Source organism: Vigna unguiculata, chromosome 4 (genome assembly GCF_037176805.1).
Source record: "Vigna unguiculata cultivar grain cowpea cultivar isolate G323 ecotype 2 chromosome 4, ASM3717680v1, whole genome shotgun sequence".
NCBI classification, from domain to species: Eukaryota; Viridiplantae; Streptophyta; class Magnoliopsida; order Fabales; family Fabaceae; genus Vigna; species Vigna unguiculata.
The window spans coordinates 48,571,683-48,595,055 of record NC_140795.1 but is presented as its reverse complement, the minus strand read 5'-3'; the positions used below and the strand labels follow the sequence as shown (position 1 = coordinate 48,595,055).

The following is a 23,373-nucleotide window of genomic DNA, read 5'->3' as shown; positions in this document are numbered from 1 at the left end:
GTCTATTGTTTCATCCGCTATCGGGTCGTTGTTGGATCATCATTAATGTTTAGTCACGTGCGCGAGATGTATATGTATCGGTGTGTTGGAAATCTCACATCGACTACATCGACTAGAGATAAGGTCAAATTATAATATATAAGTGGGTGCAAATATCAATTTACAAGCTTATGTAAGGTATAGTTCGATTTAAAATTCATTTCTTAACAAAGTCAGACTTAAAATTCATTTCTTAACAAAGTTAACTTAATTGTACAAAAATGATTTATAAAGTGAGGTTTGCACTACTACAATATGATTTTTTATTTGACTGATGCATGATTTCTAACATTTTTTTCATCACATCAAGGATCGAACATCTCAAACTAAGACTTTGTGGGTGTCCAATAGGTTCAAAAGTTTTTGTAAGGATAAGTTACATGGATTTTAAACTAAATTTAGTTTCATAAAACCGGCATATAAAATGAAATTTATATTTAATTACGTTGTTGTTCTTGTACATCCAATAAGTCTCACATCACTTAAAAATCGAGGTCAAGCGCAATTTAAATACTCTCTCCACGTCTGGTACAATTTTTAAGGACAAAATCGTGACAAAGTTTCATGTTTTAAAGCGGACAATACCTCAAAAAGACGGTGATTATATCTAATGACGCTGCTCGAAAATACAGTAGTTATTTCCAACAATGTTGTCGGACGGATCTGGATCGAGTCAAAACAATTGTGTAATTTGATAGTATTTTGTTGGGAAGTATATCGAACCATCCTAATTTTGAAAATAAAAGTTAAATCAAAATAATTTAAAATATGATAGATACAAAAATTAAATTATATAAGTTGGTATAAGAAGAAATGAAAAAAAAAAATAGTGAAGGAAATTGTGAAAGCTTTTTACGGCTATGTTTCACAGTTACTGTGACTGTTGACATTCTACATTTTACTACTCCTAAGAAGAAGAGAAGGTTATATTTTATTTTTCCATTTGTTTTATATTAGAGTAATAAATAATTCATTAACTCTCCATTAATACTTTTTATTGTTTGCATTTTTTTATATATTTTAGGGGTTTTCTATGATATCATATATTATATTTACGTTTTTTTTTTCATTCTAACTTTTTCTAACTCTTTCATTACAAAAATTATAGTTCTAAGAGTCAAATTAACATTGTATGTATATAACAATTTTTTTTTCGTCTTCACATTTTTTTAGCAAAATTCTTTTGGAGAAAAGTAAAGGTGAGAGACTCTTTAAATTGAGAAAAGTATCACTTTATATGAAAAGTTAAGAGACTTGTTAATAAAGTTCCAAACCACAAATAATGATTTTGATAATGGTTTTGGTAACAATGTAAATCAAGTATATATATATATATATATATATATATATATATATATATATATATATATATATATATATATATATATATATATATAACTTTCAATTTTAATATTTATTTTAGACTAACAACTCATATATTAATATATCATTGATGTATATTAATTATCTCTCATAAGAAAACACTCACACTTCTCTCGTGCATTTTATTTTAATATGAAATAATTTTAGGATAATTTCCAACAAAATGTGCATAAAAATTAATATAATATGTTTATTATATTATTATTATTATTGTAACATTTATTATATATTAATAACAATAAAAAAAGATAATTATCTTCAATATATTATAATAGATATTAATAAAGAAAATGAGATAATTTAACTACTTGATAAGACACATTTAAGAACAAAATATTATTTTTATATGAAATATAATTAATTTGCAGTTATGATCCGTTAATATGTATAGTTATTAAAATAAAATAGAAGATTAAGAGTAAGAATACATATAATACTTGCAGCAGCAGTGACTCATGTAACTGACTCCTTAAAATGATATCACTTTTTCTTGACTTATTTAATACAATATTCATTATGAAGTCATTGTATATTAAAATTTAATAACATTAAATACGATGCCTTTATTTATATTAAAATTAGTGATGAAATAAATATTGAAGTTTTAAAAGTGGAAGAGGCATTAATTATTAGAGAAAATACATGTCTATACTTCCTTTTAACTGTCGAAAATTTGAATTTTTTCAGCAATTTTGAAAGAAAAGTCTATACAAGTGTGCTTAAACTTTTTGATATTTTTTTAAATGTGCTATTTCAATGCAATAATCACAATATTACACTAATATAAATTTAATTATTATTAATTACAAATGAAGGTGAGAGAAAATATTATTAGTGCATGTACTACTAATGTAGTACTAAGTGTACTTGTAGAATAAAATGTAACCAATGCATAACAAATACTTACAGGAGACTGTAAAGATATTTTATTAAATACTTTACTCAGAGAAGAGTATAAGTTTTTATGTAATATTCAATAAATATAACTATATTCTTTAGATAAAGATAGTTTGACATTTTTTATTTCTGTAAAAAAAAATCTTATAATGTGTCACATGATAGGATAACTATATAATCTTATGTGATTGTTGCATAAAAGATAATAATGTTGAAAATATTTAATATAATTTAAAAAAACATAAAGTATTATATTGTTTTTGATATTGTATGAATTATTAATTTTGTAGATAAATATTATTTATAGATGAACAATTTTTATTTTATTATATATTTTTTAATTTAATAAATTTTATTATTGTTTATTAATTTATTTTAATTAGATTTATTATTATTTATTTTCTTTTATAAATACAAACTATGTGAACGAGGAAAAGATATAACAAACATAACTCGTATAATTGTTTTGAGTCTTCTTTTAATTTATATTGTTTTTTAAAAGTATTGGTCTATTTATTTTCTTTTATAAATGCAAACTATATGAACGAGGAAAATATAACAAACATAACAACTCGTATAAGTGTTTTGAGTCTTCTTCTAATTTATATTGTTTTTTAAAGCATTAGTGTTCACAAAATTAATAAATTCTTTGTTTCAATCTATCAGTATGACAAGTTGTTGTATCTTGAGAAAAAGACATTATTTTGTTTTACTTGGTAGAGTAGGAACATTTTCTCTATAAAGATTATGTTTTGCGTGCCGCAAGTATATGTGTGTGTGTGTGGACATTTTCTCTATAAAGATTATGTTTCGCGTGCCGCAAGTGTGTGTGGACATTTTCTCTATAAAGATTATGTTTTGCGTGCCGCAAGTGTGTGTGTGTGTGTGTGTGTGTGTGTGTATGTGTGTGCGTGTGTGTGTGTGTGTTGTTTTACTTGGTAGAGTAGGGACATTTTCTCTATAAGGATATGTGTGTGTTACATGTTTGAGACAAGGTTATAATAAATGTTAATTGAAAGGTTCCAACTACCTTACCTGGACCCTATATTCATAATGTCCTTAGTGGACTTTACTTTTGGTAGGTCTAATTGTGACCCAATCACTCAATAACCTTCATTATAGGAGTAAATCGAGATTATTGCCTTAATCCAAATGTTTGGTTAACTCATCAACACTAGTTCTCAGTTCTTGACAACTTGGTTGAGTGATCCATACCTAACTATGGTAATGTGCTTGGGACCGACAACTCGTGGTTCCCGGTTTGTGGTTTTGTGTTTAGGTTGATATATCCTTAAGTATATGTTGTATTGTACATTGGCCCTCGACCTTGAGTATTCAATGATTGGTTGTATGATGGGTTTGCAAAAAAAAAAATCATCATTTGGTTTAACCATTTGATTGTCTCGATTTCGCTATATACCTTGGCCCCCTTTGCCCGAGAGTGCGTGACACGTGGAGTGGTGTTCAAAGGGTTATAACTCCTTGAAAACAAAGCCAGTGGTGTTCTTTTAGGGTTGATATGAAGCATCATGAAATATTCATTGTTGGGATTTAATGACCGTTGGATTTCGTTAGCTCAAGCTCCTTTATATATAGTGGCAGACTCCTCCCCTCTTGTTATCCTGATTTTGTTCTTCAGAGCTGCAAGTGTCATTTGGTTATGTAAAGATAATAATGTCGAATACCATTAATATTTTTTGATTTTAGGAGTTTTCGATTCGGGAAGGGAAAAGGTATGTTGATGACACATAGTCATTATTTGTTTTATAGTCGTGCTCAAGTAGGGAGAGTTTTGTGAAAAATGTTTCGTCATCGAAGAGTGTTGATAGGGACAAGGTCCACAATGCTGCTTCACCGAATAACGTTGATGTGCTTGTCCCGATCAGTAGAACCATCTCATTTGTTGAAAGGACTTCTAATTATTGGGAAGAAAAGTCTCCATGATTCCTAGGGCAAAGTATATCAGAGCTTAGACATGTTTATTGCATCTGAAGATGTTAACTATATATCTTGGGTGGTCGCGTAGCTATTCTCTTGTGTTCGGTCGATGGATGTGGTTGGGTTATGTTAAGTGTCCGTGGAGAGGGAATGACCAAGGTTCTTTATCTTGTATTTCCTACATGTGTTTTCAAATTACTTCAACGTTATTCTTTTTTAGAGCTTCGAACTCTCTTGTTAACTCTACAATCATAGTATTATGTTCCACTTGTCCATATTCTTCCTCCTTTATCGGTCTGTCATTACTTATCATTTTTCGGGTGGTTACCAAGGATATCAATTTTTACTCGGTCTCGTAGTAGGTGTCAAAATGTTCTTACAAAGTCAAGTATCACCCTTTAACTCCTTGGTTCTTCCTAGTTCTGCTTGGTCTTCTTGGGTTTCTCAAAGTTGGAGTTGTCAATCTTTTAGGTGTTCTTAGATGGTACCTACACAAGGCACTCTAACACTCAAGTCAATTATGGGTCTAAGACAAGGTTGTAATAAATGCTAGTTAAAAGGTTCTAACTATCTTACCTAAACCCAATATTTATCACGTCCTTTGTGGGCTTTTATCTTTTATTACTTGTCATCTTTCAGGTGGTTACCATGGAGATCAATTTATACTCGGTCTCGCGGTAGGTGTCAAAATGTTCTTACAAAGTCAAGTATCACCTTTAACTCCTTGGTTCTTCCTAATTCTGCTTGGTCTTCTTGGGTTTCTCAAAGTTGGAGTTGTCAAACCTGAGACAAGGTTGTAATAAATGCTAGTTAAAAGGTTCTAACTACCTTACCTAAACCCAATATTTATCATGTCCTTTGTGGGCTTTTATCTTTTAGTAGGCCTAATTGTGGTTCAATCACTCAATAACCTTCATTATGGGAGTAAATTGAGATTTTTGCCTTAATCCTAATGTTTGGTTGAATTGTTGGTACTAGTTATCGGTTTTTGATAATGTACTTGGTTCATTGTCGTAATGTGCTCAGGACCAACAACCCATGGTTCTCATTCTTTTGTGATGCTTCTAGTTATGACATGTGAAATGTCTTAAGATTATTGAAGAATATATTAATGTAAATTAGATTTTTTATTCTGATGACACAAAATCTATTACTGGTTATGTTTTTACTTTGGGTGGAGTGCAAAATCATGGAAATCTGCTAATAAATTGTTATTTCACAACGTACCATGGAAGTAGAGATTATTGTTTTAGATACTACTACTGAGGCAAAATATGTTGTTGACTAAAGTACACTAACTTATTGGAATAAATGTTATGTCTCATCCCTATGACAATGTATATTATACATTGTGGCAATAATAAGGTTGAAGTATGTGTATTATTATGTTTATTTTTAAATACATCTTAAATCAAATGACAATTATTGTAAGGGTGCGAGTTTTAGCTAATGAGTGCCATGGTGGGATCGTCATTATCAAACATGGACAAGTATTTAAGTGACACTCGTGAAATAAGATATGTGCACAAAGTCCTAATATGCAACCACTAATTATAACCTAAAATGAACACCAATATTATATATTATTTACTAAAAAATTCGATTACAAGAAATATAACTCAAGACAATCAAGTCTTTACACTTTCTTATCTAAAAGTTTATAAGCACTAGATATAAAGCTCAAATATATGAAAGATTCCTTATTCTAAAATACAATATTTTTATTTTAAAGTATTGTATATTTAGTTTTATTTTTATTTTTTAAAATATGTGTAAAATTTTTAGAAATGTTTAATATAATTTAAAAAATAAATAAATAAACTAACTAATTATTAATTTTATGGATAAATGTTATTTATAAATGAATATTTTTTAATTTTGTTATTATTTACTCTCTTATACTTATAAATAGAGCTTATATGAAAAAAATACATAATAAATAGTGAAGCTAATATAAAAGTGTTTTATGTCTTCTTCTATTCTATATTGTCTTTTAAAATATTGGTATTTATTATTATTATTATTATTATTATTATTCATGTTAATGTTATTATTATTTAAGAAATAACTAATGATATAATAGGAATGACATAATCTCCTTGGAAGTACATACAAAACAAACCTATATAAGACTTACTTAAGTACGATGTATAACTTCAAATCCTCGTACAGAAATTTTCTTTACCTATTCCAGTTTGAAGTGTCAGTGTCATCATGCACACAAAAATGTTGTTTTCTTTTCTTACCTACGAGAACATGCAACGAAACACACAAAGTTCTTATTCTTTTCTTCCACCATGCACCAAATTTAAAATCCCTTTCTTTCCTTCTCCTTCTTCTTCTTCTTCTCTCTCTGCAACTTCACTACAAAACCACAAACTCCAACGTAGTTAATTTCTCAAAAGCATCATCACCATTTATTCATTCATTCATCAACAATCTCCAACGTTTCACACACCAAAATGCACCACAACGACCACATACCCGTTCACCACGTCCATGGTCCGAACCCGAAACCCATGAAACTGAACCGGCACCGCTCGGTCCGCTACTACGTCCATCGGGTCCACGAAAGCCTCACAACGCGGGTCTCCAAAATGATCTGCGCCACCTTCTTGGGCCTCCTTTTCATTTTGGGCCTCATCGCCTTCATCCTCTGGCTCAGTCTCCGGCCCCACAGGCCCAGGTTTCACATCCACGAGTTCAACATGCCCGTCCTGGCCCAAAATTCTGGGTTCCAAAACGCCGTCGTAACGTTCAAGGTGTCCGCGCGAAACGCCAACCAGAACATCGGGGTTAACTATGAGTCCATGGATGGAGCGGTTTTTTATCGGGACCAAAAAATCGGGTACACGCCGTTACTCTCTCCGTTTTATCAAGAGCCCAAGAACACGACGGAGGTGGACGGCGAACTTAGCGGCGCCTCGTTGACCGTTAGTAGTGAGCGGTGGTCGGAGTTCCAGAGCGATAGGGCTGACGGTAGCGTGGTGTTCCGCTTGGAATTGACGTCTGTGATCAGATTCAAGATTTCGTCGTGGAAGAGCGAGCGCCACACGATGCACGCCAACTGTAATGTGGGAGTGGGATCCGACGGTTCCCTCTTGACCAATTTCAAGGACAAGAGGTGCCCCGTTTATTTCTCCTGAGGTTAATTAAGAAAATGAGAAATACTTTTTTCACTAATTTCTTTTTACTCTAATTAATTTATTCTTTATTTTTTTTTTATCAACTTATTTTTATGATCTAAGTTTTTATTTTTTAAAAGAAATTATTGTTATCTTGTATCGTGTTATATGTTTAAATGTTAAATATGTTTGTAGTGTTAGCACGAGGAGTTGGCTGATTGAAAACTAAAAGGTTGAATGGTTGCTTTTAAGAAAATGCTTAAATATGATTTTGGTTCTTAAATAAATTTGATTAAAATAACTAAATTCATATATTTTAGAAAGTGAAAGACATTAATTTAAAGTTTTGAAATAGATCAATTTCAAAATTTATTAAAAATTAAAGGATCAAAATATTTTTTACCCTTAAGAAAATCAAGGTATCTGTGTGAAAAAAAAAAATCTTAAAAGTTAGTAATAGAATGATAGAAAGTTTTGATTATTCTTTTGTAGGAGTCTTGTTTGAATTAACAAAAATTATTAAAAAAGAAACAGATGAATAATTAAAAACAATTATACTGATCGGATTATTTAAGAATTTACATTTAGTTTATCAAACAACTTTATTTAAATTACTAAACAATTTATAAGAAACTCTTATAAAAACTAAACTTAAAAATTTTCACAATACATCTTAAAAACTTTTTTAAGATGCAAAAAATAATATAAGAGAGTGAAATTATCAATTGTCTAATAAACACACCGTACAATGGTATAAACTACATATTAAAAAAACACAAAAGAAAACAAGAAATTCTATTACTTGAATTTGTGACCATTGTTATATTAAATGTTCACCTATAATTTTGAAGAACCTTAACTTCTTGGATTTGAAAGAAATTTGAAAGATTTATAAAATGTTCTTGATCTCAGCACTCTAAACCTTTTTTTTACACGTTTTAAGAATTATTACTTTAAAGAAAGCTTTCTTTTCTTTTAAAACTAATTATTGATTTCAAAATTTGATTGCAATTGCTTAAATTAACTGATTATATTAAAAGCCTAATCAATTAATTTGTTCAACATCATTTTCAAAAACCATTTTCTACCATATTAATCGATTAGCTATTAGACCTATTCAATTAAATGCGAGAGGAGTGATTTTAACAAAAACACTTATATGGATTAGATTTTAAATTTAATCAATTAAATATGAATGGCTTCTTTTACTTGATTTTTCTTTGTAGAGACTTAATCGTTTAGTCATTTACCCTAATTGATTAATTGCGAAAGACATTATACTTTGAAGCTTTGTTTGATTTAATGAAAATCTAATTAACCATTTTTAAAAGTATATTGTTTCAAGCCTTTATCTATTTAATTTATTTATGAAAAACATGTTTATCCTTCGATATCAATAGAAGATTCTTTAACAAGGTTTTATACGATGTTTACTAAAACATCATATAACAGCAAAACAAAACTGAGAATTGATAATAAGTTAGCATCTGGTCTTTAAATTTAGATACAAAATTGAAATTTAATTTTTATAAAAATTTAATATATTTTTATTTTTAAACTTTAAAAATAATAAATATAATTTTTTTAATCCAAACAAGAATTTGAGAATCAAAATTTGGAACAATGAAAAGTTTTAAGTATATTTAACATTTTTATAATTTTCTTATATTTATGTTAACATAGTAAGATGCTGAAAAAAAAAGTTACTCACCTTCATGACCCATCTAAAGCTTATCACTGTGTGTGTGACTCACCTTCAAGCCAAAAGAAACTCACTGGCATGAATGGTGATATATATATGCCACAGTTTCCTTAATCTAAAAGTATTAGAAATGCAATCATCCAAAAAAAAAATGGAAATGCATTAAATAGAGAATATCGCCTTACCCTTGAGATTTTATTTTCTTATAAATGAACAGAGTAATCAATCAGGACTGAAATGTTACATTGTTAATCCAAATTTCTAGTTTACAAAAATTGTAATAATCCAAATTTTTAGAACTATGTCCGTGAGATCTTCAAACACAAACATGTATACCTTTTGGAAAGTCTTCTTAATTGTGGTTCCCCTAAACCAAAATTAAGGTGGCTTTCCAATAATACCTACAGAAATTATTTATCCTGGTTTGATGGCACCTGATCGGTAAATAGAGAGGGCCATGAAGAGGTAGAATGAGCCAGGGATGTCTTCAATGTTTATGCATTCTTATAATGAAATCATCTTCACTGACTCTCGTCTAAGGTACCCACAACGCATTTCTCCAACAGGAATTCAGCATTAACCCAAGCATGGTATTTATCTGATTCAAGAATTAAGAAAACAGAAACTTTGTATATTGTGGGAACAGATGAACATGTTCAAGGCAGGGTAGCAGCAAAGCTACTTGAAACATAGCATGAGCATGAACCAAAAAAAAACAAAAAATAACCAGTATATAATTGGAATGACATAATCCCCCTTGCAACTAACTACTTGTAAACCTATATAAGACTTACTTGAGTATGATATATAAAAACATTTAAAAACCTAATGTTGCTATGATATTGAAAGGTACAAAAATCTTGGATTATTTTGTATCACTATCTCAACGCCCAAATATCTTATAAATGGGATTCTTAGCATTTAGGAAATTAAGAATCGCCTCTTCTCACCTAACAGCTCTCAAGTAGTTAAATTTATTTCTAGGATGTGAAGTTGTGCAAGCTAAAAAATGCAGATAATATAAACTTCGAGTAACTTCAAATCCTTATACAGAATAAGATATAGTAAAATATGTTAGAAACCCACTAGTTCATCATCAACCATAATATTTCTCAAGTTAGAAGCCTTTATCTAGCATGTCCGGTGCAATTGATTCACAGAAAACAGTTCACGGAGTAAAAATCAACATCTAAATGAAAAGAAAATGAAATTTATCCAATGGTAAAATTAAATTATAAGCGAGTAAGAGACAGAAATAAAGGATACTGAATAATGATGTGCAATCTTTTCCTACTGCCTTCATCAACATATCAACACCTGCAAGATTTTCCTACTTTGTAACAATATGACTTTCAGGTAATATTATCATTTTTTTTAAGAAATTTTTAGTTTTAATGAAACCAGTAATAGGAACTGTAAAAGCTAAAAGTGAACTTGCTAATTGAGTTGATAGCTGTACCTCCAGGGTGAAACTTCATATATGGAGATATATTGTAAACACGACCTTTTAATACAGTCCACATGTCACCTTCTGTTTTGTGTTTTCGAACTTCATCCATAGAAATAAGTCTCTTGTTTGATTGCCCTTTCAAACCTAGCAGAAGATAGATCAGGTTGAAAAATTGCATCACCGCTTATTCTTAAAGGTAACAACAAATAAGTGATAACAAAAAATTCTGTATGAGAACCTGCAAGGTCTGGATGAGTTCGGGTGAGCTTGAGCCAGTCCATTTGACTATAGCCTTTTTCAAAGGGAACTTTGGCTCGAACCGTTGGCTTCTTTGCAGAATTCTTCTCTTCTGGCAACTTCGACGACAAATTGTTATCCTTACTTGTTATGGATTTTGAGGTAGATTGACGGGATTGATTTGGCTGACTTGAAGTTGTGTTAGTAACAGTGAAAGACAAAGAACCAACACTAGCCTCCCTAGGGTTGGAATCCTTGGATAAACCACCCTTCCACAAAAAACCACCATCCTGACTAGTACTAGTTGCATTTGAAGATTCTTCTTTAATAGAAATATCAGCAACATCTGAAGCAAGTTTGTTGGTTTCAAGATCAACAGGTGCACCGACCTGTACACACATGGTATGAATTACATTAGATTCATGCACCATCATTAAGAGAAAGTCTTAAGTGTGTACGTGCTAAATAAATAAACATAAAACAAAATGGGCATTCATGCATGTTACCTGACAAAATGTGAAATCATTATCGATATCCATCCTACAGTGAGTGCTGCAGATAAGATTACGTTTTAGTAGCTGCAACTGAAATTTGCAATAACGAAAAGTCATATTAAGTTAATATATTACATGATCATAGCATCTAATTCTAGGTATTTATTACCTCTTTCTTCTTCCTATCAAAATTTCTTCCTACTCTTTGCCCCTGCCCCTGTGGACATACATACAACTCAATAACCATACATTAATTAATACTATTTTCTGGAGAGGTGTAAAAGACAATCAAATTGAAACATCCACTCTCTTGATTGGCACCATAAGCAAAATGATTCACGATTACAACTTTCACCATAAACAAGGTTTTTCATGTTTCTTATAATGCTAATAACTCTTTGAACACAATGATAAGTTATAATACGCTTATTTATTGACTAAACCTTACTGATCTAACCTCACTCTTTAATTTTGTAGTTAAAAACAGATATTAAGAATGGATTTAGAATATGTTTGGGAATGAATAAAATTTAATTTAATTAGTATGTTATTTATATATCATACTAATTCAAATGAATGGATTCTGGTTGACAGAATGTGAAGGAGCAAAGGATGTTTCCTAAAACAGTGGCATGGAATGTGAAGGTGGGTGGGAAAAAGAGGGTGTGAAGGGCCAAGCTTGAATGGACCAACCAACCATTTATATAACTGTTTGTTGACCATTTATATAACAAAGAGTGTATTTTTATTTATATTACGATCCATTAAAAATTTAACTGGTGTACTTTCTCTGAAGAATCACATTGACATAACCACGCAGATGCTATTCATATACATATTGAATACCAAAAGAACAGCACTTTTTGTACCATTTTACTGGGGTTGATTTGATGAATGTAGGAGGATATTGTGTAATGTTTATCTCAGAAGGAAGATATCACAATGGTTAGAGCAGAGCAGGGCAGGGCAGTTAAGATCCATGTATTCAATCTGAAGCAGAAAATAACAAACACATGCCACACAAATCCTAAACACTTTTGGAGGAAGGTGCTGTTTAATCTGATCTTCTAAGTTAAAATCTGCTTTAGGCATGTATTCCTTGGTTTACTGCTAGAGAAGAACAGAATCAGAAACTGAGATTCTTTCATTGAATGATTAAGCTCAATTATTCTTGATTATTTTATGCATTGACTAAAGCATCACACTCAAGATTATCGAACTCGCGGGTTGACTCGTAAACCCGTACGAGTCTGCGAGTCATGACACTGTTGACGAGTTAACTCGCATATAAACTCGTTATTTGTCAAACTCGGAGTAAACTCGGATTTAACTCGTTGACTCGTACCAGACTCGTGAGTTTGAGAACGAGTTACCGAGTTCAAAAACGGGATGAAATGACAGAAAAACATGTCGTTGGCATTCAGATTTTAAGCCCAAATTAAAACCCCAACGACTCAAATCGAAAATCCAATTGTAAGCAGAGATCGAAGCCCAAATCCCAAATGGAAAACCCTAATCGAACGTTGACCTATTTCGTGATTTCGAGTTTGATCTTCATCACCTTCGACGCCGTAGCTCCGCTCGTCCACGTCGCAGTTCCGATCGCTTCGCGTCGCAGCTCCGTCGGGTCTCTGGTTCAGCGGCGTCACTGCTCCCTTTTCTTTTCCCTCTTTCGTTGTTCCCTCATGCGTATGTATTCCCTTCTTCTCTTTCTCCTTTTACTAAACATTATATCTTGCTTTTATTTTTCCATTTCATTTTTTTTATTTTTCTGACTTTCGTGTTTGCTGCTGTTACGCGTATATATATATATATATATATATATATATATATATATATATATATATATATATATATATATATATATATATATATATATATTTGCCTTAATTTCTTTTAAAATGTTCGTTTATCTTATATGTTGAAGTCGTGTTTTAATATTTTAATTTATTTATTACATAAATATATCTTTTAATGCATTTTTTTATAAAATACATATTTTATTTTATATTTGTATATTCTTTAATAATACTAGCACATACACAGGTGCGATACATTTTTTATATATGAATGATAGTATGTTAATACGTGATAATAATATAATGTTATTAAGTTAATATATAAAATAAATTTATATTTACTAAAAATGAAGTGAATAAATAGAAAAGAGAAACCCTAGATAAACAAAAAAAATTATAAAAAATAAGTAAAAATAATTATTAATTTTAAAAAATTTAATAAATAATTATATTGGAAAGGGTAAAATCGGTATTATAAAATGTGGATATAAAAGAGGAAATGTTTTTTATATATTGTTATATATATATATATATATATATATATATATATATATATATATATATATATATATATTATGTAGTTTTGTTTTTTTATTTTATTTATTGTATTTATGGTTTTTTAGAAAAATAAATAATTTTATTTTAGTCGATTGAAACTGGTTTACAATGTCTGGAAGTGGGATTGGGATTGGGACGACTTCAAATTCTTGTGATCTCAATGTTAATGCATCTTCACTTGCTAGACCTTCTAGACCTATAAGTAAAAAGGCTATTGGAGCCAAAAAGTTGAAGTTATTTATGTTTTGTGTTTTGTATTAATTAATATGTTTGTTGTAATTTGAACTTATATAACAATCATGTGTGTTGAACTAAGTTATTTTACAATTATTGAACTACTGATTACTATTTGCATTAATGTGTGGTGATTAAATTCTAAATTGATATGATATTATATACAATTTTTCATACGAAGTAGGGGTGTAGTAGACTCTTACGAGTCTACGAGTCGAGTCTACGAATCGAGTCTATGAAGCTCTCACGAATTTAAATAGACTATCGAGTTTGATAACCTTGATCACACTACGACCTCTAATATTCCCATATGCAAATTACAAAACCATATTCTTCAAAATCAAGAACTGAAACAAACATAAATTCGTAATTTCTGCGTAATCTTAAGCAATTACCAGCCTGATTGAAGGAAAATCGTCGCTCCCAAGCTTTTTCGTGGATTAGGGTTTGCCTAAAAACAACAACACATCACATAGAGAATCGAATGAAAGAAAGAAATGCATAAACCACTTGAAGGAGAATCGCGAACTATTACCAAACGACTTCAACGAAAAATCGCTTCAAGGAGAATAGCAGCAAATTGGTAGTCCTTAAGTCATAATGTATGGTAAAAGGAAGGAAAAAAAAAGGTTGGTATTTTTTTCTTTTTCATTTTCCAAAATCATCACATCACTTATTTTTAATTTTTACTTTTGTTTAAAAGCAACAAGTTTCAAAATATACATCGATCAGATTGTGAGTTTTTATTGCAATTTTACCCTATCATGTTAAATTCAGTTTATTAAAGTTGCAGATTATTATAATTAATAGATGAAAATTATTTTAAAAAATTGTAGACTAAAATTTTAAAAAAAATTAAGAAAATAAAATTGTAAAAAAATGATAAACTAAAGTTGCAAATTTTATCATGAGCAAGATAAAATTTAATTCTTACTTGTTTAATTAGTTCTTACTTGTTTATAATCTTTAAATAATACATAAATTCATTTTTAAATAATTTAATCAATTTAAATTTTAGAAAAACAAAAAAATATATAATTGTATTTTGTAAAACTCTTTTTCTTTTCTTTTAAAACTCAAGCTATCTTAGAAGGTCACATATTGTCTTGTCTTTCTTTCTCTTGTCTCTCTTAAAAGAGTTTTTTCCTACAACCTCAATCATTTCTCTCAATTTTCTTACTCAAATCTCATCCTTTTTTATCAGATGATCAGGTTACGATCACCGCAAATAACTCCTCAAGTCTACCGATTATTTCTTCCATTTGAGTAAGTTAAATTTTTTGCCTCCTTTAATGTCCAATATGTCTTTGCCTTGCATGTGATATTTCTTGGATTGCATGTGTTCCTAGAGTCTTTGATATAACTCTTTGTTAATTAATGGTTCTTATGGTTCAGTCTGATCGTTTTTATGTTGTCTCTAGGTTGAGATAGAACATTATTGAAGTAGAAGGCATTCTGAGATTTTTAGAGCTGTTTGGGGGTTCTTTTAAAGGTAAGGGAAACTAATGTTTGTATTCTGACTTTGATCTTTGCTTGAATTGTTGGTTGTATGTTAATTCTTGTTTAAAATTTGAAGTATTTAATGTATGGTAATTTTTTGTCAAGATTTGTAATTGAAATATGTGTTTAATTGAATGGATTAGGATATCATCTTGTATGAAATTTTGATTTCAATGGTCGATTGCTAGTTGGTAGTGGTTTTTTATCTATGATAGAATGGACATGGAAAAATTAGCCAATTTGGGATTGTAAAAAATGTGTTGTGGTGTTGTCTTGGTTTAAATGGAGGGTTGTTAGAGTGAAATTCTATTTTCTGAGTTAAATTGTTTTCACCACAACTATGTGACGAGAATGACAAGAGGCCATAATCTAAGGGTTTTACCTTGACCAAAGATAGTGAAAGGACTAACATTGTGTGTACTAGGGTAAAACTCATTAACAATGATTATGCAGAAATATAGAAATCATCACAAGTACAAAAACCACCAAGAATCATACATCAATGTCTGTATTTTGATAATTAACTCTAGAATTGTCTTTGTGTTAATGAATATATAATATTGTTTGGTGTGGTGTGTTTAAATTGTTGAATTGAAATTTGTATTGAATATATATATGTTATTTCCTTTTTACAAATTAGTTTATCCTTCATAGTGTCTTGTTTGTTTTGTGTGTTTTGTTTTATTATTTTGTAATGATCACCTTATTTAATGTGAGCATGCAAGGTTAAATGCATTTTTTGTCATAAATAATTTTAAAATAAAACCTGAATAAGTAATTGACACGTCTAAATTATATAATTTTTAACATTTTAGATAATTATGTTAACATTTTATATACATATTTTGGACTATCTCTTTTATATTATTAAATATGAAATATCTTATTTTGTAGTATACTGATATTGAGATTAGATCTTACACCATTATAACAAATGTAATATAATATATTAATAACAAATTATTATATGTATTTAATTAAATAAGTGAACTAATTAAACTAAAAGAAGAGTTTTTAATCTCCCAATTTATTTTGCAGTTTAAACTAAATAAATAGGATTTTGAATAAAGGTCATACAGCAATATCATAGGCCAGTGGGACAGAACCAGAAATAAAGTCGAGGGTGATAATTTCATTCAACAATTTTATACATGAATATATAAATTAAATTTTGTATGGAATATCCAAAATATTATAATTACAAACATAGTATTTTGAGTGTGAGATGCCATATTACTCATTTTATAATGAAGTTATAAAATTACAATGATTACTCATTTTATAATGAAGTTATAAAATTACAATGAGATGTGTTATTTTCTATATGATAATGGTTAAAAACTACCTATCGTAGTAACTTTTAAGTTTATTATAGAAATGTACTAAAAGAAATTTTAAATGAAAAAGCCGGTGTTTATTTTTCTCAAGGCTATAGTGATATTTTAAATTATGTTTAAATATTACAATCAATGTCCTAAACTATAAAGAAAAAAAGAATATAGTATAATACAAAAAATGACAGAAAATAGAGAAAATTGTGTTCTAAACCTCAAACAATCAATCCTACCTATAACGTTCATGATTGAATTACAATATTGAGAAAAGTCAATAAGCAACATTTTTAATTCATAAATGAAATCGCATAGTAAAAAAATTTTGGATCATAAGTAATAATTTTAAAATAAAATTATCTTTCTAATAAAAAATAAAACAAGAATATTAATATCGTATTATTATTATTATTATTATTATGTCAAAACATATACACAAACGCTACATTCAACTTTTTCTTTTAATGATTATAAAAACAAGTCGAGGGACAATACAAATTAAAGCACAAGAGAATAAAATGGGAGCAAGATGAGTCGATTCCCTTGGTGGCAGTGGGTTAGGTGGAAAAATACAACAATTTAGTTATAGTTTCTAAATAATGTGTCTATATGAGAACGAAGAACCCAACTAGATACAAAGTCGAGTTTCACGAAAACAAGAAAAAAGGCAGAATATCCGGTTCATCTATGCCTCATTTCCAGGCTTTCAACAAAGCCCTCAAAATATACATTTGCCATGAATTTTACTATCAGATCCTAAATTGTCCATGTCTGTCCAATCAACAATGCCCTTCCACTGACGTAAGTAGTGGATCAAAACAACATTAACATATATTTGTATATATATGTAAATGGTCAGAGGATAACCAAAATCCTAATCACCACCTTGACCTATCATTCCATCTTCCTCTGGAATCATCCCTTCCTCCACCTCTCCACCTCCCCACTCTTTTGGAGGACTGCGTGCACGCTGCCGTGGTGGGGAGGATTGACCTTGTCCCATCATCGATCGATGAAAACTGTGAACTGGGGATCGTTCACGAACTGCTGCGGTCCTTTCCTGTCTATAGGGGCTAGGACTGCGGCTTCGATCTCTGTTAGAGCTCTTATTGCGATCACTATCACCCCCCCATCCACCACGTTCCATCATTGACTTGTGAAAGCTGCTTTGCGAATGTTGAGGTAGTGCAGCAGCCCTGTCAGGGCTACGACTACGTTCACGGTTGACGCTTTTGTAGCGATCACTCCATTTAGATCCCTTTTCTGGACTCGGACCCCGATCATTCCTGTCACACAATAACGAACTTGTAACCATTTCATCAAAACATGTAGATTAGTATTAAGAATCCTCTGTCAAAATTAAGAAAATATTCTAGCATAATCAAATATCATTAACAATGAACAAAACAACAAACCTCTGAGAATCATAGTCAAAACCACGGCCTCCTCTGCCAGAAGAAGCAGTCCCCCTAGATCCATAATTTGAATCACTACCTCTTCCACCGTATCCTCCATAGTCACCCCTTCCACCATATCCTGAGTCGTTATTCCTTCCACCGTATCCAGAATCACCGCGTCCACCTCTTCCACCAGAACCCCATCGTCTGGATCTTCCCATCCCACTACCACCACGCGATGACATATCACGAAGTTCTGGAGGTACTTTCTGATTTGCACCTTCCAAAACTTTGATGAGATCTGAAGCATATTTTGCATCCTGGTCACCAAAGAAAGTGTAAGCTAGCCCAGTGGCTCCAGCCCTCCCAGTCCTTCCAATCCTATGAACATAGTCTTCAACTCCTGTTGGGAAGTCGTAATTGACAACCACCCTGCAAAATATTTATGGACACTGTCAAATAATACGAACACTTCTCCTAGACAAATTCCCTACAGTGGGTAAAGAACACATTTTCATATTATATTGGCTCCAGAATAAGAAAAAAGTATAATAAAAGTAAATTAACAACCTAATGTCCTTGATATCCAGTCCCCGGGCAGCAACATCTGTAGCTACAAGAACAGGTGACCTCCCAGTTCGAAACTGACTCAACACGTGATCCCTCTCAGCCTGGGATTTATCCCCATGTATAGCAGCAGCTCCAAACTGACGTGTCAGAGTACGAGCAAGTTGATCACACATTTTCTTGGTAGAACAGAAAATAATTATCTTTGATCCTTGATCCTGTGACCTTAAAATATTTTCCAGACGTCTCTGTTTCTCCATCAGGGGCAACACTTCAACATGCTGACATCATACCAGACAACACATAATTCAGTCTATAGTAATCATTAAAACATCAATACACTGTCTAAAATAAAAATAGCATATAATGTAATGAAAAGGTTATCAAAGATACAAGCAAGAAAAAAATCCATTGCACCCAAATGTATTAGTAGGCAGAAAGCAAACCTGAGTAATGGACTTGTTAGCAACCAGCTCGTCCACATTGCCAATGTTCACCTGGACAGGTTTGACCAGTAGATCAGCTGCTATTTTCCTAACCTCCTTTGGCCAAGTTGCAGTAAACATGAGTGTTTGCCTGCGATTAGGCACCTCATTAACAATTTTCCTAATTTGAGGTTCGAAGCCCATATCCAGCATCCGGTCTGCCTCATCTAGCACCAGGTAAGAGACCTGATGAAGACTAATTCTTCTCATCTCAAGAATATCATTCAAGCGACCAGGAGTGGCTACCACAATATCTGCTCCCCGATCAATGTCTCTGAGTTGAGGACCCTTGGGTGCTCCTCCATACAAACACTGGTAAAAAAAGGAGTAAATATATAGCAGTAAATGCAGAAGGTTTATTTCTTTAGCTATCGTCGTGATAGTGTCATACATGTTTCAGACAACCAATGTATTTCCTACACTACTCATCACGCAAGTAATAAAAAAATCATTTTTATCAACCTAGACAATTGAACTGACACCTCCATGCAGAAAAAATATACACTGATATTACTTAAACATATCATTTCCTAAATTTTATAACTGAAAACTATTCGTGCTATCCCCGTTTATGAATCCCACAACTACCATGTATGTTTGTTTAAATGAAATATACAGAATGAAATAACACATTTTAAGAAGAATATGATAAAAAAGCATGATAAACTATTACAAAAGGAAATTCAATAAAGGATACTACAAGCAATATTTGTTTCACACTCTCAAATTTGAGTGAAACAATAATTTTCAGAGGTTTTTCATGCTGATGCTTGAAAGTAGAAGAAAGATAATGGGATAAAAATGAGAACAATTACTTACTGCACAAGAAATTCTTGAAGATTTCCCAAACTTCACAGCCTCATCTTGTATTTGTGTCGCCAACTCCCTTGTTGGTGAAAGTACCAATGCAGTGGGGCCCATTTTGGAGTTATTACCACAGCGCTTGAGGTGAACAAATGCGGGCATTAAATATCCCAAGGTTTTCCCTGAGCCTGTTTTTGCAATGGCAACTATATCTCTACTTTGAAGAGCAATGGGCCATGACTGTGCCTGGATTGGAGTTGGGGCTGAGAAACCAGCATTTTGTACCTAAAAAAAGGAAAATCCAGGAGATTGGTTTTCTTTGTAACTTATAGAGGAGTTAATGCCGGAAGAAGCATCATCCCTCATATGCAAGCCACCAATGCTTGCTGATGCAAGGTAGCGCATGAGGAGGCCTCTTCTTCCGTACAAGACCAAGTGGCAGACTGAATCATGACCAACAGCAGTCCCAGCCACGAACTTGGATGATTCGGAAAGCCCTTCCAAAAACTTGGTCCACCATAAAGGGCGCTCCAAAGTCCAAACTAAATGCTAGCCCCACAAAAGAGGGCACCACACCGTACGACATTAGCTCCTCCCCAGGAGCAAATATCGCACCTACGACAAAAAAAAAGTAAAGATGGCAAAAAAATTATGAGCCTGAAACTTAGAAATTGAAGCTTCAGGAATCAGATACTTGCACAAGGAAAAATTGGGTCAGATACCTATGGAAGCTGGGTACCCGCCTAACTGCCACTATTGAAGATAGATAAGAAAATAACAACAGAGAACAAAAGTTGATACCTCTCTCAAAACCTCCGGTGGAAAGCCAGTAGAAGACCCAAATGAAGTAAGAGGTGGTGGCACATTGTCTCCCTAGAAAAAATATTAAAGACACTCAATTTTACTGTAATTGAAACGAAATCTAAAAGTAGCAAATAGCAATCAATTATATGGAATTTTCCAAACATAATCTAGAAACATTTGATATAAAAACTTGTGTCGCCCAAGTAAAGTGTATGGTAAGTAACTATAATAAAATAAACAAATGTACAAATCATGAAACAATAATGTAACATAATTATTAGCCATGAAACTATAAAATATATGCTTACAGTCACAGTTATTTCATGCCGACTTCGATAAGACTCGGGAGATAGCACAGCCGCAGCATCCGATGCCCCCTGACCTTTGACAGAATAACTAGCATTGGCAGCAGCATTCGTTCCAGTTGGCACACTATGGGAACTGTAACTTCCACCTTTGGAACTCTAATAGATGACAATAGACACAAATAATTAGCCCCACAAATAAACTATGACTAAGAAAATAAAGAGTTTATTTTCAGCATCACATTCCTTTTCCCTCTCTACCCAACATAATGTATTATTCATTTGCTAGACAAATGTAATGCCCAAACGTGTTCAAATAAGGAAAAACACAGAATAGGATTGTTCAATTCATGAATTTATTGTTTTAGTACAACGCATACTAGATTCGTCCCATTCCCCAATTGTAGTCATCTTCATATGGATATCATAACTAGTGATTTGAAATTAATTAAAAAATTGATTAAAACGTCACCGTTACAAGACCACAACCAGATTGCATAAACCTATATATAACTAACTACACATAAAAAACTTCTGTGGCACAAGTCATGTTGAAAACAATATGCAGCTTGCAACTTCCATCTAGAAAACTATATGCAACTAGCAACTTCCATCTAGAAAACTATATGCAACTAGCAACAAACTACATAATAAAATGTCAAAAAGCAAGAATAAAGTTATGGGTTGAAACCTGATTATTCCGTGATCCAGCTTCATTTGATCCACCACTGCCATTTCTATCATACCTATCACTGAAATCAGGACTACGACCACGTTGCGACCCTTGAGACGCATGTTGAACCTGGACAGAAGAGCTAGGCACTGAAGAGGACTTTGGTGGGGCAGCTGAGCTCGAGGGCCTCTCATACTGGGTGACATTGGTCTCGGGATTCCAAAAGTAAAGATACCCCGTCTTGCCATCCACAAGTCCCTTCCATGGTTTAGGGAGTGTCGGATCTGGTGGGGCATACCGCGGACCCATTGAAGAGGCAGTTGCTGTGGCGGCCATAGCAAGGAAAACCCGCAATACAATTCTAACACCACAAAAACAATATAACAATTCAGTACTACCCTATCCAGAAAATATAAATAATAAAACTAATTATTAATAACTCACGATTAAAATATAATAACTGCTCAATAAAAACTGTAAGACCGATTCCATTCCTTTAACCTCTAACCGTCACACTAGCAACTTTCATTTATTAACCAATTCAAATATTCATCCGAAAACCTAAATCTCGTAATCCCAGCGAATCTAGAATCGAATGATTAAGTTAACAAACCCTAGTCTACACCTAATACCATTTACAGCTAAGAATTCTCACCACAAACCAAAACAAACCCTTAAAGTAAAACTCCGAAGCTGTACAAATAAAATTGTATCCGAGAAAATCAAATCTGGCGGAAGCAATCGCATGCAGCATAAATCTGATTCCGTAAACAAAGCCCTAGATTCAATCAAACCGCAAGCAGAGTTCCTAAACGAACACAACCTACTCAGATCTGGTCAGCTACGGAATGCTGCATACAACAGCACAAAATTGACCTAGAAAATTGGAAGTGAAAAAAAAAATGAAACAAGTCGAATCGTGTTATACCGAAGGAGGAGCGAGAAGTAACCGTCGATTCCACGAACTACGACGGTGTCTCTCTCTGAGATTTGAACTCGAATTCGGGTCGCTAGGCTCGCGTCGCTTCGAAAACGCAACGAGGGTGGGAAGGAGAGGAGAAAGTAGAAGAAATGAAAATGGTTATTTATACAAAACAGAGGAAGTGAAAGGGTTGGGTGTTGGGTTAATGTTAGGTTTGGCGTGTGACCATGGTTAGGAATTTGAACTGTAATTCTTGACCATGGTTAAGTGACATGAACCACCGAGTTATTTAAGAATAAAGCATTATTTAAAAAACAAAACAAAATACACATTTTAAATGATTCTTTCAAAATATCATTATTACTAACGATAAGCTGATGTCACAAAGAAATTAAAGAAATTGACAAAAGAATAAAATAAATATCACTCGAAATTAAAAATCAACAAAAAATGTCTAACATTTTATAATATGTTTTGATAAAAAAAATTAATAGGGTAATTTATGTTTTCAAAATTTTGAAAAATGTAATAATAAAATAATTTATTTAATAAAGAATTATAAAATAAATTGAAATTTTATAATTTAAGTCATTTAAAGAGATAAACTGTGAATTGAAAGTTTTCTTATTTTCAAATTAATATTTTATTCTTTGTAATTTTGTTTTAATTCAATTTTTAGTTTTAGATATAATAGATTTAACCAAGACATTGTTCAAATAATTATTTTTT

At 31.7% G+C, this 23,373-nt stretch overlaps 3 protein-coding genes across 10 annotated transcripts; 1 reads left to right on the top strand and 2 right to left on the bottom strand.

Annotated features, from left to right (window-relative positions):
- The first annotated feature begins 6,569 nt into the window (after window positions 1–6,569).
- Window positions 6,570–7,582, top strand: LOC114182544 (NDR1/HIN1-like protein 26). Its single transcript, XM_028069436.2, has one exon. It carries the CDS (start codon window positions 6,720–6,722, stop codon window positions 7,401–7,403), a length of 684 nt encoding a protein of 227 aa, XP_027925237.2. The 5' UTR covers window positions 6,570–6,719; the 3' UTR covers window positions 7,404–7,582.
- A 1,664-nt stretch (window positions 7,583–9,246) lies between these two features.
- RLF (reduced lateral root formation) lies at window positions 9,247–13,016 on the bottom strand. 8 transcript variants are annotated; one of them, XM_028068699.2, is made up of 7 exons: window positions 12,794–13,016; window positions 11,435–11,482; window positions 11,278–11,323; window positions 10,773–11,160; window positions 10,544–10,678; window positions 10,351–10,401; window positions 9,247–9,682 (listed from the first exon to the last, which is right to left on the bottom strand). In XM_028068699.2, exons 3-7 carry the CDS (start codon window positions 11,308–11,310, stop codon window positions 9,606–9,608), a joined length of 684 nt encoding a protein of 227 aa, XP_027924500.2. In that variant the 5' UTR covers window positions 11,311–11,323; window positions 11,435–11,482; window positions 12,794–13,016; the 3' UTR covers window positions 9,247–9,605. The 8 variants fall into 8 exon arrangements, with proteins under 8 accessions (XP_027924500.2, XP_027924499.2, XP_027924498.2 ...); XM_028068698.2 differs by having other exon boundaries at window positions 12,827–13,015; XM_028068697.2 differs by having other exon boundaries at window positions 11,278–11,355; window positions 12,794–13,013.
- Window positions 13,017–17,206: 4,190 nt separating this feature from the next.
- On the bottom strand, window positions 17,207–22,820 carry LOC114181511 (DEAD box RNA helicase family protein). The gene is made up of 9 exons (XM_028067983.2): window positions 22,651–22,820; window positions 21,741–22,083; window positions 21,053–21,208; window positions 20,742–20,813; window positions 19,956–20,225; window positions 19,098–19,448; window positions 18,655–18,932; window positions 18,103–18,516; window positions 17,207–17,973 (listed from the first exon to the last, which is right to left on the bottom strand). The coding sequence occupies exons 2-9, from the start codon at window positions 22,056–22,058 to the stop codon at window positions 17,562–17,564; spliced, it is 2,271 nt and encodes a 756-aa protein (XP_027923784.2). The 5' UTR covers window positions 22,059–22,083; window positions 22,651–22,820; the 3' UTR covers window positions 17,207–17,561.
- Between the last annotated feature and the right edge of the window lie 553 nt (window positions 22,821–23,373).

Bases quoted from the DNA above. Each gene is read 5' to 3' on its own strand.
- LOC114182544 (XM_028069436.2), top strand. From the start codon at position 6,720: ATGCACCACAACGACCACATACCCGTTCACCACGTCCATGGTCCGAAC.
- RLF (XM_028068699.2), bottom strand. From the start codon at position 11,310: ATGGATATCGATAATGATTTCACATTTTGTCAG. The intron at 11,161-11,277 runs GTAACATGCATG...ATGTGTGTACAG, and splicing joins ATGATTTCACATTTTGTCAG to GTCGGTGCACCTGTTGATCT. The intron at 10,402-10,543 runs GTACAGCTATCA...AAAATCTTGCAG, and splicing joins TATGAAGTTTCACCCTGGAG to GTGTTGATATGTTGATGAAG.
- LOC114181511 (XM_028067983.2), bottom strand. From the start codon at position 22,058: ATGGCCGCCACAGCAACTGCCTCTTCAATGGGTCCGCGGTATGCCCCA. The intron at 19,449-19,955 runs GTAAGTAATTGT...TTTTTTTACCAG, and splicing joins CTTCAAGAATTTCTTGTGCA to TGTTTGTATGGAGGAGCACC. The intron at 18,517-18,654 runs GTTGTTAATTTA...AATATTTTGCAG, and splicing joins CTGGATATCAAGGACATTAG to GGTGGTTGTCAATTACGACT.